The sequence below is a fragment of the Panthera onca genome, chromosome C1 (assembly GCF_046562875.1).
Source record: "Panthera onca isolate mPanOnc1 chromosome C1, mPanOnc1 haplotype 2, whole genome shotgun sequence".
In the NCBI taxonomy this organism is placed as follows: domain Eukaryota; kingdom Metazoa; phylum Chordata; class Mammalia; order Carnivora; family Felidae; genus Panthera; species Panthera onca.
The window spans coordinates 202,096,726-202,112,121 of NC_138346.1; the positions used below are offsets into that span (position 1 = coordinate 202,096,726).

Sequence of the window (15,396 nt, forward strand, 5' to 3'; positions counted from 1 at the left end):
GACCTTGGGCACATCAAGCAATCTCTCTGGGGCTCCGCTCTTGATTGACACAGTGAAGATGGTAATCGCTCTGTCGGTCTTAGGGTGAGGCTGTGTTGTGAAGTCAATAAGCTAATGTGTGTGAAAGGGCTTTTTAAACTGTAAAGCCGGGGCGCCTGGGTGGCTCAGTCGGTTAAGCGTCCGACTTCGGCTCAGGTCACGATCTGACAGTCTGTGAGTTCGAGCCCCGCGTCGGGCTCTGGGCTGATGGCTCAGAGCCTGGAGCCTGCTTCCGATTCTGTGTCTCCCTCTCTCTCTGCCCCTCCCCCATTCATGCTCTGTCTCTCTCTGTCTCAAAAATAAATAATAAAACGTTAAAAAAAAGAAATTTAAACTGTAAACCTCCACAAGCGAGAGAGGTTATTTTTATTATAATTGTTAATGCTCTGGACCCCTCTTATCTTGGCTCCTTTTCTATCTCTGCCCCCTTGTTGCTCAAGCCTGCCTCTGGAGCACTCGGTGTCTCCATTCTCTAAGAGCAGGATGTTTCCTCACTTCCTCCAGCGCCCAAAGGTCTTTAAGGAGCTTTAAGTCTCCATAGAGCTTTGTCTGAAAGGAAGCCCCAGAGAAGTGTTTATCGTGGACTCTGTCCTGAAATAGCCAGTGATGAAAAGTCCACACAGCTGGCAAAAGGGTGGTTGATTTCTACTCACTGGAAACAGGGCCCCAGCAGGAGATGGACAGCTGCATTGTAGGCACTGTCCATTCCTTCTGGGCTCTTGTGGGCCTTTTTAGTACACTGTGGTTTGGGCTTGGGTGTTTCTGATCCAGAAAAGCTGGGAGGGAAGAATCCATTTTGCCAAAGGGCTTAATCCAGAAAAAATTTCTGAAAGAGACCTCGGCTGGGTATGGCGAAAGAGAGACATGGCATTATTCATTCATTTTTAAGATTTTTATGCGTACTTGAAACGTACCAAGCCATAGGCAATTATCAGCTTTCTTATTTTAATTTAACTAGAAGTGACTTCATTTTACTTAAAAAGAACTTAGGCTCAGAGCTACCATCTCTGGTTCTAGTGCCTTCTACGTTTCAGGTGCTTTATATACATTATAATATACATTATTTCATTTAATTCTCATCAACAACTTCACGAGTACTATTATTTCTATCCTATGGGATAAATTATCAGAGGCTTAGAACTTAAGGAACTGGCTCAAGATCACAGCCAATTAAGAATTGGAATTCAGACGGTCGCCAAAGCCTTTTTTACACTATACCATATAGCCTTGTTTTTAGGTAGAAAAGACAGATTAAAGAATTGAGGGAGTTTAAATCAAAGCCAAATAAAGAGGCATTTATTGGGTCCTTACTACATAGAGGAAGCCTGATGATAGATGGTTTGGCCTACAAAGAAGTATAAAACACAGCCTCTATCTCTAGTATATCCAAAGAAATGAGGCCTAAGTGTGTAAAAAACTAAATCAGATTCATTGGATAAATTAATTCTTGCAAGTAGTTATATGCAAGGCGCTACATTAAGCCTTGTAACCAGCAAGAACATGCTTCTAGGTGGCCATGGGGATTCAACTAAGTGAAATCTTAGTCATTATCATTTCATTAATATACAGCGGTGGGCTGGAACACTGTATACACTCAGTAAATATTTGTTGCATGCGTACATCTCTGAATAAAAAGTCCTGTGTTCCCTCTGGACCAGAGGTTCTCACACCTTGCTGATGAGAAACATGGGCAGCTTTTAAAAACTGACCTCCGGGAATGAGGACCTTAAAATCTATATTTTTGAACGTTTCCCAGGTGATTGTGATGATAGGTTCAGGAACCTCTGAACTAGGTTCTACTTGAACTGTTCATAGGCAAGTCACTGATCGAAAACTGCTAGAATAGGCAGTAATCCAAGAGCTGTTCTAAAGCAGCCCGTGATTGGTTATGAGGTGAAGGATGTGGACAGTGCTTAGATTTGAGAGGAGGGAAGGTGGAAGGACTTGGGAAAGCACAGAGAACCGGGGATTTCTCTGGGCCTTGATGGGTGGAATAGGTTTGCATGGGTAGAGAGGCTTCTAGACAGGTTCCGCCTTGAATTGTTTGGATGAGCTAAGCAAAGCAAATTAGAGACACCTGGACTCATTTCCTTGGAAAATTATATGGCATATATTGGAAATGACTCTGGATACTTTGTGTGGGTGTCTTATAGGCAAAATTGGATTTTCCCATCCCCCCCTCCCCCCGCCTTCCTTGAACATCAGTTAATGTGAGCCCAGGGAATGCAGATTCATTTTTGGGTATGCCTCACTCTGGCCAATTAGCTTTCATTTGTATTTATTTCCAAATTTAATGACCCCCCCCCCCAGAAACTTTCCAGGACTACCAGTGAGTTCTACTCCCCCATCTGTTTAGCAGTCTAACTCCACTTATCCTGATTTCCAATCCCAAGCACTGTTCTCTATATGCAGAAAGACCAACATCTTTTCCCGTAAGAAGCTAGTATCATTCTGGTCACCCAGTCCTGAAACCTGACTCATCTTTGGCTCTTGTCTCTCCCTTGCCTCCACAAATCCACTCCGTTGCCAAATCCCATTGTTTCTACATTTCACTCAATCAACACATATTTCCTGGATACTTCATAAGAGCCAGATACTATACTGGGCGCTTTAAATACATTATTTCATTTGACCTCCCTAGCAACCCTATGAGGATGGATAGCATCCCATTGTACTGATGGGGAATCAGGCTTAGTGAGATCGGATGCTCCACCCGAGGTAAGAAAGCTAGGCAGCAAAGGAGCTGGGCTCAAACTTGGCTCTTTCAGACTTAATATTGGTGATTTCCACACCCTCATTTCCAGAGTAGATTCCAACTCTTTAGCCTAGCTCTTGAGAGACTGCTACCCTCCATATCTGTCACACGTTTCTTTTGTCACCTCGCATCCGTCACTAATGACTAGCTGTTTCTCACGTGTGCTTTCTTACCTCTGTGTCTTAGCTCATGCACTTTCTTCTCCTTGAAAATTAACTTTTACCACCTTCTCCCGCCCTCCACGGGCAAGCTACCAGAGTGTGTTTTCTTCTCAGAACTCCTACGTCTATCTGATCTTCTTATCTGACCTTCTTTGATGGCAGTTAGAACTTGGAGCTGCTTCATTGTCATGTGGGTGACATGTGCCCTGTTTCCCTGCAGAGGCCTGCCATTGGTTACACCCGCAACGACCAGGGGAAAAGCTCAGGCTATGAGACATGCTCATGCACATGCTCAGTTTCACTCTGGCTAACTGGTGCACTGACTACATCAGGAGCTCAGTTTCTTTTTAAAAAGAATTGGATTCTGCGGTGCCTGGGTGGCTCAGTCCGTTGAGTGTCCAACTCTGATTTTGGTTTAGGTCATGAGCTCGCGGTTTGGGAGTTCAGCCTCATGTTAAGTTCTCTGCAAATAGCACAGAGCCTGCTTTAGATTCTCTGTCTCTGTCCCTCTCTCTCTGTCCCTCACTCTCTCTCTCAAAAGTAAACATTTGGGGGCGCCTGGGTGGTTCAGTCGGTTAAGCGGCCGACTTCAGCTCAGGTCATGATCTCTTGGTCCGTGAGTTCGAGCCCTGCATCGGGCTCTGTGCTGACAGCTCTGAGCCTGGAGCCTGTTTCGGATTCTGTGTCTCCCTCTCTCTGACCCTCCCCCATTCATGCTCTGTCTCTCTCTGTCTCAAAAATAAATAAACGTTAAAAAAAAAATAAACATTTAAAAATAAGTAAATAAAAAGAACTGGGTTCTACTACTACAGAGTAGTAGAAAGAAAATCACTTATTATATTCCAAAGGTAAATAGAATGACGTTAGGATTATCGGTTATTGAGTTTTCCACTGGACCAGACAGTTGGAAGTTGGCAACCAGGAGATCTGTGTGTAGTAATAGATACACTTGTGATGTTCAACAGTTCACTTAACCTCTTAGGACCTTGATTTCTTCATCAGCAGCACGTGTATATACTGGGGAGGGTGGGGGAGGATTGATGGGAATGGTCTCTAAGGTCTCTTCTTGCCTAGACATGCTTGGACTTGAACTTTCTTTTTTTTTTTTATAATTTTCTTTTTAACATTTACTTATTTTTGAGAGACAGAGCAAAACAGAGCACGAGTGGGGAAGGGGCAGAGAGAGGGGGGTTACACAGAATCCAAAGCAGGCTCCAGGCTCTGAGCTGTCAGCACAGAGCCCGATGCGGGGCTCGACCTCACGGAACGTGAGATCATGACCTGAGCCAAAGTCAGCTGCCCAACCGACTGAGCCACCCAGGTGCCCCAGGACTTGAACTTTCTGATCCATCCCAGAGTGTCTTAAAGAAAACAGAATAGTGTAATGACCAAAAATCTGGGGCTGGGACTTAGTGTATCGGTTTAGATGCTTTTGGTTCAGGCATTAGAAATCTAAAGTCAGTTTAAACAAAAAGGGGATTTACTGACTCATGTAACTAGAAAATCTAGGAGTGAGTGGGTCAGGCCTTTCATGTATAGTCTAGAGGTTTTTTTTTTTAGCAACTGATAATTTATTAAAGAGGTTGATTTAAGCGTCTGAAATGGTGACTTCAGCCTCAACTCCTGGCTCAATACTGATGGAAGTAATCCGCTTAACAGTCTCAGAAGGACTGTGCAAATCAGTGAGTCGTTTGTGTATCCTCATCTGAAAATGATCCCAAGTCTTAGAACCTTCACCACAAGGAGTTTTTGTTGTAGTGATTCTCAGAGTCTTGGTAGACATCCAAACTGGTCCTTTCACTTTGAGATTCTTTTCCTTTGCGCCTCTGATCAAGTCAGCACATACCTTCTCCAAAGATTTTATGTTGCGGCTGGTTAGAGTCATTCTCATTTGGTGAATCGCCACCTCTGGTTCCACGGGTGTCTTCCCGGGGTCTTTAAAAGCCATGGCTGCAGTGCGGCTTCCTGAGCAACTTGGTGAGTCAGGAGCAGGAGCAGGGCCTCCAAAGCTCTGCTGTAGCTGCGGCCGTGTCTTCCTCAAAGGGTGAGATTCTTTTTTTTTTTTTTTTTTTAAGTTGATTTATTTATTTTGAGAGAGAGAGCATGCGCACATGTGCACATGAAAGCTCATGTGAGCAGGGGGTGGATGGAGGCAGAGAGAGAAGGAGAGAGAGAATCCCAAGCAGGCTCCACGTGTGAGTGCAGAGCCCCGCACCAGGCTCCGTGTCACGCACCTCACGAACCGCGAGATCACGACCTAAGCCGAAATCAGGAGTCGGACGTTTGACTGACTGAGCTGCCCCGCATTTTAAGATAAAGATAAAGAGAGTGTTAATGTCTTCACAAATAGGACTCGCGTTTCTCCGATTTGCTCAACTCTGCTATCCATCCTCCTTGGGTAGCTTCGTCCTTGAAGTAGCAAAGCAGCTCCCACATTCCAAGGCTTTGTATCTGCACATCACTCTCATTCAAAACAAGAAAGAACTTTTCCGTCCTCAGGGATCAAAAGTCCTGAGCTTTGCTCTGAATGGACCAACTATGTCATGTGCCCACTTTTCATCCAGATACCGACCAGGGGACACCAAGGGCTGATCGGGCAGCCCCGCCCAAGTCACACAGGAAGGCAAGATAGAATGCATGTTGAGAAGCTTGGCCATATTCTCCACTGTTAGAGCCACACTGCTCATGATCAAATTCTGGCTCTGTTAGCTGTATGTTCTTGGGTAATCTATGTAACTGGCAAACTCATCAGTTTCCTCATCTCAATTTTTCAATTAGTAATATAGCAAAGCACTTGGTGTCATTCCTGGCATTCCGTAGGTGTAATGATGACGATGTTGCTGGTGATGATGAGGTTGCAGAGGGACAGAAGCCATGGCATTAGCTCCTGTTTAGGGAGCAGCCAAGCTCCTGGAATGTGGGCTAGTCCGAAGCACGCACACCTGCCACGTTCAAGGCTCCTGTTTGATCTCCTGCCACATCACACTCTTCCCCTATCGCTGCCCTTTCTTGCTCTGTGTAGAAGTGCTTTCCTTCCTCTCCCCTGTCTCCAGATCTTGCTCATACCTCAAGGCCCAGCCTAAGTGCCTCCTTCATAGTCAGTAGTGGAGGTCCGTGCTTTTGCAAACCTGCAACCGAGTCTCCGCACAAGCAGGATCAGTAGGGGTTAAGAGCTCGGGTCTGCATTAGACAGACGTGGGTTTGCTGCCTGGAAGCAGTATAACTTGGGAAAGCTATTCAACCTCCCTGTGCCTTAGTTTCCTTATCTGTAAACGGGGTCTTCATAGGACCTTCCTCAGAGATTTGTGGAGAGAATGAAGTGACGTACTGTATGTAAAGAGCTTAGTTCAGTGCTGACACAGAGCCAATAATACATCTTAGTCGTCGTTATTCCTAGCCTCATGAGGACACAGCCTGGGTTACATTCTACGCAGAAGTTACTGCTGTGCTGGGCACATAGTAGGTGCTGAGTGAGCACTTGGCAGTGGGTTTTGAGAAGCATGGAAGCTCTCTTTCCTTTCCCCAACCATCTCTTCACCCTGCCCCCAACAACAAAGCAGCCCTTAAACCTTGGCAAAGTCAGGGTAGCACAGTGGTTGGTGTGGAAGACTGAACGAGTCCCTGACAAGGAGATGGGGTGATAAGGAGCAGTGGACACGGGTGGCAGATGACACATAGAATCAACAGGAAGCTAAGAGGAAACCAGCAAGAGGCTCTTCTATGTTCCACCCTCAGCCATCAAGTTCAGCGCTGCCCAGGTCGTTGTTCGTCTCAGCTGGTGATGAAATGGGGGTCAACCAGTCCGTGGGCTTTCCCCCTGTCACAGGACCCCACCTCGTAGGCTGCGGGGATGTGATGGAAGGTCAGAGTCTCCAGGTAAGCATCTCCGGCTCTGTCCGCACACACCCCTGCTGCTTTTTCCTGCACCATGACTTAATAGCCATCCCGATGAAACAGAGAGCTGATCTGGATTTGGTGATAGAGCCCCCAAGTCTGTCTTCCCTGACCTTTTTCTTCGTCTCTCCAGTTAGAAACCTCTCGGTAGCCAGAGATGGGTTCTTTTGCCAGCTAGGAGGAAAGGGGGTGCGGGCTCTGGCTCCAAGGGCAGCTCTCGGGCTTGCGGCCTTATCTTTAGAGCAGATGCCTGATGCTGGGAACGTCTTCAGTCTCCTGCTAATCTGAAGGTATGGGAGGAGGAGCCGTGGGCCATGTGCTGTTGGCCTTTGACTCCCTGACCTGGGTTGGAAGACATGCTCCTCTCTCTCCTCTCCTGCCTTCATCCATTTTTCCCTCCTGCTTTGGTTCCAGACTTTCCCTCCAACAGTCCCTAGGTGCTTCTCTGCTGGCCCTTAGACTTCCCCTCTCTCTTGAGAGGCACATACTTCCTGTTAAGCCCTCACCTACTCCTGTGTAAAATGAGGGTGCTGCCGCTTCCAGAGAACTGCCCTGGGTGATGCCCCCCCACCCCCACCCCCACCCCATCCAGCACGAGGGCTAATCTCACTCCTGGGGCTCCTCCAGGCCTGGGCTCAGGGCCAGAATTGAAATCTTTCTGATCCAAGCACTGAAAATATTTTGGTGCTCCCAGATGTAATTCACAGTATAGTCAGCTATTTGAAATCACATAAGCCTTACATGTACGCTAAAAATAAATTTGCTCCTTTCTGGATTTTCTGGGTGTGAAATTCAGGTATATGAATTAGAGCTTAAGTTCCCCATTTTGGTGCCCTGCCCCGCTGGCACCTCAGATACCCTCTGAGTGTGTCTGATGGGAAGTCTAGCAGAGTCAGGCTTCTTGCTCTGAGCAGTTGCTCTCTTCTTTCCTACAGGGGAGCTTCTTTCGACTGTTCTATCCCTGCCAGGAGTCAGAGGAGACCACGGAGCAGCCCCTGTGGATCCCCCGCTATGAGTATTGCACTGGCCTGGCCGATTACCTGCGGTTTAATAAGCGCTGGGGGGGTTTGCTGTTCAACCTGGCTGTGGGTAAGGGCTGGCCTCCCCGCCCCGCCCAGATGCTTTCCCAGCTTCTTGGTTATGTTTCTAGGAGAGTTCCCTAGGCGCACACAGTACCATTAGTTTGCATTTTCCAGCCCTTTTGTCACGGGGCGTGCGTCAGCCATTGCAGTGTGGAGAATTGGGAGAGGATTATATACATAAGAGCTTTGGTTATAGAGTTAGATTGTCGTGGATTTGAATCCAGACTTTCGCGTTTACAGTTCTTCCTTAGCTCTCCTCTCTCTGGGGAAAGTCACACTGAGTCATCTACTTCCCCCAAAGGCCCCACCATTAAGAAGTCTACCCACCGCCTTGGCACCTCAGGGGTCGTTCAGTACTTGTTGCATTTATCTTCCCATTTTCTATTATATTTGTGCTTGCTAGGGAAGAAAAGGGGAAAGAAAAGGTGACTGTTTGCCCTGGACTGCTCAGGGGCAAAAGGTGGTTCTCCAGTGAGGAGGGGCATGTGTCCCCACGCATGCCTGTGCCCAGGCTGCCCTTGGGAATACAGATCTGGGGCAGCCAGAGATTCTATAGCCCATGTCTCTGCCAGGATCTTGTCGCCTGCCTGTTAGCTGGAATGGCCCCTTTAAGACAAAGGATTCTGGATACCCCTTGATCATCTTCTCCCATGGCATGGGAGCCTTCAGGTAAGAGCTTCTGTCCCCCAGAACTTGTCATATTCCTCAACCAGTGACAGCAGCTGAGTCTGAACTTCTTCTCAAAGGGCAGAGGAACAGACATTTCCGCCTGCCAGCTGTCTTATCTCCCATCTGCCTCCTTCCACCTTCCCTTAAAGGCCTTTCCCAAGCCCCTTCCACCTGGTGGAGTCTTTCAGCAGGCTTCTCGTGTTCAGCATTTATAATGAAACAAACAACTTATTTTCTGTTCATATTTATTTAAACAGAAACATTTATAAATAAACACTTTTAGTCCTCTTTCTATGTAACAGCACGGAAGTATTAGAAAGGAGCTTAAGCCTTACAGAGTAATTTCTTCACTGTATATGGAGGGACAGCTCTGCCATGGCACTGATATAACAGTAAGACGGGCTCACTCCCTGCACGCCTGGAGCTCAGAGCCTCACCTGTGAATCTCAGCCACACCGCCGCCGCCCCCCTACCCCCCACCCCGTGGGAGCCTGGGACAGTGGTAGAACTCTCCGAGCCCAGATTTCATCATCTGTCGGATGGGGATGCTGCTCCCACAGCGTGGTTTGTGAGGATTCAGTTAGACTGGCACCTGGAAGTGTCCACACACACAGCTCTCTGTTTCCCTATGTCGAGGAACCATGGGATGGTGAATGGTAAGATCTCTCCTACCAGACTTGGGTAGGCTCTGCCTGAGTTTTATAAGTCAGTATCCATTCAGAATTCTTCCTAGGAACCCTGATTTCTACATCTTGCTGTGTTACATAGCTTAATAACTATAGTCTGTGTTCCTGTGTAAGTTTGTGAAGATTCTGTCTATAGGTTCATTATCAACATACAAGTCTGGCTTATGTCCTAGAAGGTTACACATCTCAAAGGCATCTATTTTTGCCTCTCCATTCCCTAAACCATTGTCGACACGGTAGCCAGGGAGATCTGTTTTAAAAAGCAGATAGGACCGAGTCATTTCAGCACCTAGAGCAGTGCCTGGCTGATGGTGGGTGCTCAGTGAATGTTGTTATATAAATGAACGACTGTCGCTTCTGTATTTAGACTTTTTAATAGTCCTTTGAACTTAATTCAGTTCTTGTCATGGCCTTACGTGGATGCAGGTCCCAGACAAAGTTTCCAGCCTCAGTTCTAACTACTTGCCTCACTCCGGCTCTTGAGACAAACTGACCTTTCACTTCTGTAAAAGCACTATGTTGTTTTCTGCCTCAGAGCCTTTATCTGTGCCGTGCTTTTTGGCTGTTTCCGTTGCCTGAAGTATTTGCTGTTCTGCTTCTCTCTTCCTCCTCTGGCCCCCCAACCCCTTCATCTTTGCCTGGCTAATTCCAAATTAACCTCAATGTCTAGTTTGGATGTCACTTTTAGGGACACCCATTCTAACCCCTGCATTATATTAGTTTAATTTTTTCAGTAATGTACTTTCATAAGACAATATCTAGTACTTCTCAGTACTTATCATAATTATAATGAATTAACTATGCGTGATTTTTTTTTTTTAATTAAAAATTAAAAAAAATTTTTTTTTAATTTATTTTTGGGAGAGAGAGAGAGACAGAGTGTGAGCAGGGGAGGGGCAGAGAGATAGAAACACAGAATCCAAAGCAGGCTCCAGGCTCTGAGCTGTTAGCACAGAGCCTGACGTGAGGCTCAAACTCACAAAGTGTGAGATAGTGACCTGAGCTGAAGTCGGACACTTAACCGACTGAGCCACCCAGGTGCCCACGTGTGATTATTCTTTAAGGTCTGTCTTTTCTACTAGATTGTAATTTCCCTGAAGGCAGAGACCATGTCTGTCTTCTATCTCTTCCAGCGCCTAGGCCAATACCTGGAAAGTAGTAGTTTCCCAACAAATATTCACTAAGTGAATACAAGGGCTATGTTTTGCTAGGTTCTCATTCATTTAGCAAATATCTGTTGAGCATCTGTTCTGTGCCAGCCCCTTGGCATGAGAAGGTGAGTCCTATGGAGATAAACATCAAGGAATTGCATCCACTAGGGGAGCCTAAACGTGGACTCACACAGCTAGCCCATGGCAGGAAGTGGAGAGTAAATGTGGAGATGCGGCTCAAAAGGCAAATAGATGGGTTTCAATGTTGCTTTTTTTTTTTAAACTTTTTAAAAACATTTTTATTTATTTTTGAGAGACAGAGAGAGACAGAGCATGAGTGGGGGAGAGGCAGAAAGAGAGAGAGACACAGAATCCGAAGCAGGCTCCAGGCTCTGAGCTGTCAGCACAGAGCCCAACGCGGGGCTCGAACTCATGGGCTGCGAGATCATGACCTGAGCTGAAGTCGGACGTTTAACCGACGGAGCCACCCAGGTGCCCTCAATGTTGCTTTCTTATTCAGTAAATTCGGTACCTGCCATATGCCGGGGCTTGTGCTGGGGTTGAGTATTCAGTAGTGAATAAGATAGAGTCCTTGCCTTCAGAAAGACTGTAGTCTAGCAGGGAAAAAAGTAAGAAACATCCTCATAAGCTCACAGGTATTTTATACAGACAGCAGGTGAGCACATGACTTTGGAGAGTGGTCTTTTTGGTCTAAGAATGTGTATTGAGACTTCACCCCTCAGTTGACCTGGGTGAGCCAATTATAAATACTCATCAATAACCAGAATGAAATTCCTAGAAAAGGGTCGCCTGGGTGGCTCAGTCAGTTAAGTGTCTGACTTCGGCTCAGGTCATGACCTCATGGTTCGTGAGTTCGGGCCCCACATCGGGCTCTGTGCTGACCACTCGGAGCCTGGACCCTGCTTCAGATTCTGTGTCTCCCTCTCTCTCTGCCCCTCCCCCACTCACGTTCCGTCTCTCTCTCTCTCAAAAATAAATAAACATTAAAAAAATTCCTAGAAAAAAGGCAGGGAGGGAAAGGGACATGGTTTCCTCTTGTTGCCTGTGTGGTTACATTGGGGATTGGAAATCCTTCCAGACCTATGGCTTCCCATCACAGGGAGGAGTATGTGTATTTAAATGTTACCTGTTTATTGGGGTGCCAGTGTGGCTCAGGTGGTTAAGCATCCGACTCCATTTTAGCTCAGGTCGTGATCTCACAGTCATGAAATGGAGCCTCACATTGGGCTCTGTGCTGAGCGTGGAGCCTGCTTGAGATATATTCTCTCTCCCTCTCTCTCTCTCTCTCTCTCTCTGTCTCTGTGTCTCTGTTTCTGTCTCTCACCTCCCTGCCCCTCCTCCCTCACATGCTCACACGTGCTCTCTAAATAAATAAACACACAAATACATAATGATGTGCCACTGTTCCTTTGGTTTTCACACAGTCCTGTGAGGTAGGTGGGGGGTCAGTGGGGAGGCGGGATGCATATTTTACAGATGACCAGGCAGGCTCTGAAAGGCAGACTTGCCCAAGGTTACACAGTTTGAACTGGGAAAGGATCAGAAATCTCTCTGGCTCTTACGTCCAATGCACTGCCTCCCTTGGAGAAGTGAGAGAAGGTGAGAATCAATTTAATGTCTGTCCTTCCTGACCTTTCTGAATCAGTTAGGATCCAAACAAGTTGTATTAACAGAAGAACTCCAAATAACAGTGACCTAAGCAATATGAAGTTTTTTTTTTTCTTGCTCAGATAAAAGAAAGCTAGAGGTAGACAGAGATGATATGGTACTTCCACAGTTAAGCAGAGAGCCAGACTTCTTTTATCATCTTGCTCTGCCGTGTGTGGCTTCCATTTCTAAGGCTATCTGATGACCTCAGGTGGCTGCTTTTGCTCCTACCGTGACACCCACAGTCCAAGCAATAGGAAGGGAGAACTTGCCTGAAAGTTCTGTACAACACTGTACAACAATGAGACTAGAAAGTTCTAGTCCCATTGACTAGATCTACTCTGTCCATTATAGTAGCTTTTAGCTGCATGTGGCTATTGAACATTACAAATATGGCTGGTCTAAACTGAGATGTGAAGTGTAAGGTATACACTGGATTTCAAAGACTTCATATGGAAAAAAAAAAAAAAAGAACTTAATAGAATATTTCATTAATTCAGACATTCTTTTTATTTAAAGTAATCCCGGGAGCCTGGGTGGCTCAGTCTGTTAAGCGTTTGACTTTGGGTCAGGTCATGATCTCGCGGTGTGTGGGTTTGAGCCCCATGTCAGGCTCTGAGCAGCCTGGAGCCTGCTTGGGATTCTGTGTCTCCCTCTCTCTCTGCCCCTCCCTGACTCGCACTCTGTCTGTCTCTGAAAAATGAATAAATCTTAAAAAAAAAAAAAAAAATTAAAGTAATCTCTACACCCAGCGTGGGGCTCAAAGGTTCAAACTCATGACCCCAAGATCAAGAGTAGGATGCTCTACCAACTGAGCCAGCCAGGTGTCCCTAATTCAGACATTTTGATTATATGTCAAAATGATAATGTCTTGGCTCTATTGAGTTAAATATAACATTATTAAAATTAATTCCACCTGGGTTGTTTTTTGTTTTTTTTGTTGTTGTTGAGTTTAAAACATATATCAAGGTGACTGGGTGGTTCAGTCAGTTGAGCTGAAATCAGTCTGTTGATTTCAGCTCAGGTCATGATCTCACAGTTCATGAGTTTGAGCCCTGCATCGGGCTCTGTGCTATCAGTACGGAGCCTACTTGGGCTTCTCTTTCTCTCTCTCTGCCTCTCTCTCTGTCTCTCAAAAATAAGTAAGTACACATTAAAATATATATCTACTAGAGAATTTTAATTAATTATGAGGGTACTATTATATTTCCATTGCTGGGCTGGAACTTAATCACACAGTTAAACCTGGCTGCAGGGGAGGCTGAGAAATGTCATAATTGATGGCATAACTATCTTGAGCTGAAAATCAGATTCTGTTACTAAGGCGGAGGGAAAAATAAGTGTTTAGAGTAGGCAGTGAACAGTGTCTGCCATATTGCTTTTTTTCTGGGAAGTTGGAGGACAGACCAAAAAAATCACATGCTAACTGACAGGGGCAGATTTGCATATTACAGAAATAGCCAGCGTGTCTGTCTTTGAGGATCTGACCAACGAATTTGGGAGACATACAACATATAGACAATAAAAATGCAATTGTCGAAGTAGCCAAACTGTATTGGGGGGTGCTGGAGGAGATAAGTCAAGGTTCATATGGGGTTGAAAACATCATGGATGGATTTCCACATGCTTCTTGGAACCTTGGGGAGACAAGTGGTATGCTGGCCGGAGAAAGTACCTTGAGGAGGGCTATTCCAAAGGAAGCTTCCTCCATTCAATCTTTTGAGATGGTCACTACCCAAGTATGGTTGGATTGGGGGCTGCAGGTGGGCAATTCTTTTGACCACTTCTCTCTTTCTTCCTTCCTGCGTCTCTAGGACACTGTATTCAGCCTTCTGCATGGAGCTGGCCTCCCACGGCTTTGTGGTGGCTGTTCCAGAACACAGGTGAGGGGACGGCAGTCATAACGAAGTATAATAGATTGGATGCCTCCCGTGGGCTAGGATATAGGCTGGACCCATATTGAGATGGTATTTTTAGTCTTCACAACAACCACGCAAAGCAGGTATTATACTCATTAAAAAAAAATTTTTTTTAATGTTTTATTGTTTCATTTATTTTTGAGAGGGAGGGAGAGAGAGAGAGAGAGAGAGAGAGAGAGAGAGAGTGCGCGCGCGCGCATGCACGGGGGAGGGGCAGAGAGAGAGGAAGACACAGAATCCAAAGCAGGCTTCAGGCTCCGGGCTGTCAGCACCGAGCCCGATGCGGGGCGTGAGCCCACCAACTGGGAGATCATGACCTGAGCTGAAGTCGGTCACTTAGCCGACTGAGCCCCCCAGGCGCCCTTATACTCATTTTAAAGGTGAGGAAGCCACGGTTCAGAGGTTCACTTGCTGAAGGTGACACTGCTAAATTGGGGTTCAAACCTATCAGTCTTCAATTTCAGGGTTTTTCTCCTCTCCTGTGTATGCCCCCAGATCTTTTTCCCTCCTGGCCAAAGGATGATCCAGGGTATCTTGGCGGAAATGGAGGATTTGGTAAAGGGGAGAAATAAGCTGAAGAGTGTCTTCTTGGTGTCTCTGGTGGCATGTGTATTTCAGGGACGGGTCAGCCGCGACCACCTGTTTCTGCAAGCAGGCCCCAGAGGAGAACCAGCTCACTAATGAGTCGCTGGGGGAGGAATGGATCCCTCACCGTCAGATTGAAGAAGGGGAGAAGGAATTCCATGTCCGAAACTGCCAGGTAAGCTTGTGCCAGTTGGGGAAGGGAGAGTTTACCTGTCTTCCTCCTACTGTAGTCACTAAGAAGACTTTTCACTAACCTTCTGTCCTGAAATCTCAGCCATAGTGGGTCTGAGCTTGCCACATCAGAGAAATGGGGTATTAATCAAGACTTTTACAATTGCAGGTGACAGAAAGTCCATTTAATCTCGTTAGGCCAAATGGAGACTTGATTGGCTTATCCAGGCAGTTGTAAGTGGGGCAGGACCATGGGAGCCAGACAAATACGGTCAAGACCTTTCTTTCTTTCTCATCTCTGCTCTGCTGGTTGGTCTCGTCTGCAAACTCGCTTACCTTGTGAGGTTAGAACCATAGCTCGTGACAGTCTGAGCTTGCGTATGTTTCAGCTCCCCCTCTGAGAGAATTAGGCTCTTTGGGGGTTGTCTCCCAGTCGTCATACCTGCCTCAAGCTGCAGGTTGAAAATGAAAAACCCTGGGGGGAGGCTCCTAGACTGGGGAGAGATACCCAAATGGGAAATTCCCATCAGAAGTACATTGATAGACTTGAGGGGAGCACAGTCCTCAAAGGCCAGGGTTAGTGGGCAAAGTAGGAGCAGATAAGTGCTAGACAGAC

At 46.4% G+C, this 15,396-nt stretch overlaps 1 protein-coding gene and 1 pseudogene across 2 annotated transcripts in view; one reads left to right on the forward strand and one right to left on the reverse strand.

The window, feature by feature from the left end:
- The window catches only part of PAFAH2 (platelet activating factor acetylhydrolase 2), a 34,266-nt gene that overhangs the window by 534 nt on the left and 18,336 nt on the right, over positions 1 to 15,396 (forward strand). For both annotated transcript variants that reach the window (XM_060622424.3, XM_060622425.3), the window contains exons 2-6: positions 6,691 to 6,831; positions 7,785 to 7,938; positions 8,504 to 8,600; positions 13,920 to 13,988; positions 14,643 to 14,784. In XM_060622424.3, coding sequence (XP_060478407.1) covers positions 6,742 to 6,831; positions 7,785 to 7,938; positions 8,504 to 8,600; positions 13,920 to 13,988; positions 14,643 to 14,784 — 552 coding nt within the window. In that variant the 5' untranslated portion in view covers positions 6,691 to 6,741. The remainder of the gene's footprint in view (positions 1 to 6,690; positions 6,832 to 7,784; positions 7,939 to 8,503; positions 8,601 to 13,919; positions 13,989 to 14,642; positions 14,785 to 15,396) is intronic.
- LOC132671535 (small ribosomal subunit protein uS10 pseudogene) lies at positions 4,544 to 4,935 on the reverse strand (annotated as a pseudogene).